Source organism: Pocillopora damicornis, chromosome 3 (genome assembly GCF_964200805.1).
Source record: "Pocillopora damicornis chromosome 3, jaPocDami1.2, whole genome shotgun sequence".
Taxonomy (NCBI): Eukaryota; Metazoa; Cnidaria; class Anthozoa; order Scleractinia; family Pocilloporidae; genus Pocillopora; species Pocillopora damicornis.
In genome coordinates, this window is record NC_142672.1 from 16,144,494 (window position 1) to 16,145,541 (window position 1,048).

Consider the following 1,048-nt stretch of genomic DNA (forward strand, 5'->3'; position numbering starts at 1 on the left):
AACAGCCGTCCTTTGAATTTACTTACTTTGAAGGCAAAATTGGCATGGGAATGTTACATTTTTGAGGTACTTTTGGCTTTGAATACATTAAAAACTAGTACTTGCCCTCTTGACACATTCAACCAAGTTATCTAACTATAAATGCTGATTAGGGAGATTTGTGTAAACGCCTTTCACAAATGCGAAGCGAAATCATGGGTCCGAAAGAGCCTATCATATTGTCAGTAGCCCTTGCAGAAAATGCTACGAAACTTTCAAGAACTTTTCAAGTGCACCAGTGGTAAAACTGATACCACATGGAAGGAAAATGCGCACAAATTACAGGTGATCTGAGTAATGTATCACATGACACAAATAGACAAAGTGCGAGACACTATATCTAAAGTTACGGGTTCGAGATCTAGCTGGGTTCACTAATTGTTCAACTGTCATCACTTGAACTAAGTGCAAAAAACATAAACTGAAAATGTACTCTACAAAATGATTTAAAGAAGCGCAAAAGATGACGCCATGAACCAATAATGGCGGACAGCCACGTTTTCCGGAGCTCTCACGTTATTGCTCTTTTGCTCCTGGGTATCATTCTCAGCGCTGGAAGATTAAGTTTCGAGGACGGGTTTTGCTCCACTACAACGCCTAATCTGAAGTTCGGCATGCATGGTCAACCTGTGGAAGCGCTAACGGCATATTTCATTCTCGACCCAGCGTGGGACAACTGCCGCCATGATTCTAAAGTTTACCGGGTAAAAGGCTATCTAAGAGCCAGAGTGAGCCGATATCCCAACTCGGCTTCAACATTTCAAATATCTCGCTTAATTATTAGTGGAGATATCGCTGAAAATCCCGGACCAACTTCGAACAAACAAAGCTGTCCCAAGTGCTCAAGAACCATCGCTCAAAACCACAGAACGCTCACGTGCAACACTTGTGATCTCAAGTACCACATCAAGTGCGGTAATGTTACGCCCAAGGACTTCAAACTAATTCAGAGGACCGCAGCAATGATCTGGAAATGCCCTGTCTGTTTGCAAGACATTTCGCTCGATTT

At 42.5% G+C, this 1,048-nt stretch overlaps 1 protein-coding gene across 1 annotated transcript in view; it reads left to right on the forward strand.

Moving 5' to 3' along the window:
* The first annotated feature begins 521 nt into the window (after window positions 1-521).
* The window catches only part of LOC113667650 (uncharacterized), a 2,376-nt gene continuing 1,849 nt past the window's right edge, over window positions 522-1,048 (forward strand). Inside the window, exon 1 of the mRNA XM_027183508.2 lies at window positions 522-1,048. This exon is cut by the window's right edge and continues 1,849 nt beyond it. Within this exon, the coding sequence (XP_027039309.2) occupies window positions 522-1,048 (527 nt within the window).